The 1912-nt window shown below is 44.5% G+C and overlaps 1 protein-coding gene across 3 annotated transcripts; it reads right to left on the reverse strand.

The window, feature by feature from the left end:
* Positions 1 to 1540, reverse strand: LOC108329975 (GATA transcription factor 7). Of its 3 annotated transcripts, none has more exons than XM_017564401.2 (3): positions 1380 to 1540; positions 941 to 1248; positions 1 to 840 (listed from the first exon to the last, which is right to left on the reverse strand). In XM_017564401.2, exons 2-3 carry the CDS (start codon positions 1244 to 1246, stop codon positions 247 to 249), a joined length of 900 nt encoding a protein of 299 aa, XP_017419890.1. In that variant the 5' UTR covers positions 1247 to 1248; positions 1380 to 1540; the 3' UTR covers positions 1 to 246. The 3 variants fall into 3 exon arrangements, with proteins under 3 accessions (XP_017419890.1, XP_052733080.1, XP_017419889.1); XM_052877120.1 differs by having other exon boundaries at positions 1336 to 1536; XM_017564400.2 differs by having other exon boundaries at positions 941 to 1535.
* Positions 1541 to 1912: the final 372 nt, after the last annotated feature.

Consider the following 1912-nt stretch of genomic DNA (forward strand, 5'->3'; position numbering starts at 1 on the left):
TTTGTTTTTGTTTATCTTCACAATTAACATAAATAAAATCAAAAGATGCTAAGGAAAATGGGATACATCGTTACAAACAATCAATGCCTAATTTCTATTTCTCATACTAATATATCCCTCACCTAACTACGCCCTACCACTAACTATAACTAAAAAAACGCTAAATAAATATAATACAAAAAACAAACCGGTTCAAACCGGTTTCTGTATACCTAATCTGCCACGACTCTTCCTAATCTAAGAATATCAGCAGGTGGGAACCATTTGGGCCTGGGGATGGGCCTCCGGCCCAGAAACCCCTTTCTTCTTGCGAATCTCCAACACTTTCCGGTGGCTGTTGGAGTGAATATCGCTGCAGAAGGTTGGGCTACAGGCCGGCCTGTACTCCGAAAAAAGCCGACCCGATTTGTACCGGACCCCGCACGCGTTGCAGAGGGTTTTTGCGCCCAGTGGGCCCGTCCTCCACTGCGGTGTCTTCTGCACTTGACAGTGACTGCACCGCCGCTGAACCTGGGCCCCAACGGGCTGGGCCTCGGCCCGCTTTTTCTGTTTCTTCGCGGGCGGCTCCGTCGAGGAAGACGAGCACGAAGACGGCGAGGACGGGAGGGAGAGCAACGGGCCCAACGACCACACGCGAGCGTTTGGTTTTCTATTCCGTACAGTTCTTGTCTTGGTTGTTATCTTCGTTTCACACGGAAAACGAGGCGTTTTCTTCGCTGAGGGTTCCGGTTCGACCCGCCGGTTCACTTCCTCCGGACGAACCGGGTATAAAAGAGACAGCTCCGGGAGAGAATCGTCAACAAAGTGTGAAACCCACTCTAGGTCCTCCAAATCACCGGCCTACATAATTTCAATTATCAGAAAACACAATAGAAAAACTAAAGCAGGGTTAGGAAAACAGGAAACAGACAAAAAGACATACAGAGAGAGAGAGAGTTACCGGAACGGCTAGTTCGGCGGAGAAAATTGAATCGTAGGAAACTCCGGTGGAATTAGAGTTGCTATCGTCTTCTCCACGGTCCTTTGACTGCGACGAGGCCGATAAACTTTTTTTTTCTTCCACGTATTCTTGTGGTTCGTAGTGAAGAGAGCCGTCTGAAAAGTCAAATAGGTCGTCGACGGAGAAATCGTCGCCTCCGGCAACGGTGTTGGCGTTGAGGGAAAAAAAATCCTCGCAGTGCGTTTGCTGGACGATGAACTCCCGCCTTAAACTCGGTTTCAACGCTTTGGCCACTGCTACCTCCATTTCTACGACAAACCGAATCAGAGTTTACAGTTAAAGCTTTGGGAAAGAGAGTTGAACTGTGTTAAAGGGAAAGGAACGTGAAAGTTTACTTTTTTTTATTTGGTGGCTGATTAATTATTGGAGTTTAAGTTACCTGTAAAGAAGAAGAACGGGAGGGAGGGGAAACTGCAGAGGAGTTTTAAAGGTTTGAACTTTGAAGGAGAGAGAAACAAGACAGGAGGAAGAGAGAGAGTTCCTTCGTGGTATTAATTTCTTTAACTTTATCTCTCTTTCCGTCCTCTCTCTTATCAGGATCTCTGTTCAATTTGAATAAATAAATAAATAAATAATAAAAAAAAGAAATATATGTGCAGAGTACCAAATCTTGGTTGTAAGAGTTTGAAGGAGAGGGTGTGATAGTGGCAAGCGTGTGATATTTGGTCACGTGGTGGGGCTTCAGTATTATTAGTCCTTCCTCTTTCTAATATTTATTTTTTTTATTTTTTAAAATTTTGAATGGATCGTTCTTTGATGGCTCCGTAAGTTCAAAAGTTGTGCCCTCGATGATTCTTATTTTTGACCGAACCTAGGATTAAAAAAAACCGAAACTGGTCCAATGTAACCGCATAAAAACAAAAACGTTAAAATCAAACGCCGGTTTTGACTGTTACAATCGCAGGGCAGGCT

The sequence above is a fragment of the Vigna angularis genome, chromosome 4 (genome assembly GCF_016808095.1).
Source record: "Vigna angularis cultivar LongXiaoDou No.4 chromosome 4, ASM1680809v1, whole genome shotgun sequence".
Classification (NCBI taxonomy): domain Eukaryota; kingdom Viridiplantae; phylum Streptophyta; class Magnoliopsida; order Fabales; family Fabaceae; genus Vigna; species Vigna angularis.

Bases quoted from the DNA above. Each gene is read 5' to 3' on its own strand.
- LOC108329975 (XM_017564401.2), bottom strand. From the start codon at position 1,246: ATGGAGGTAGCAGTGGCCAAAGCGTTGAAACCGAGTTTAAGGCGGGAG. The intron at 841-940 runs GTAACTCTCTCT...GAAATTATGTAG, and splicing joins CCGCCGAACTAGCCGTTCCG to GCCGGTGATTTGGAGGACCT.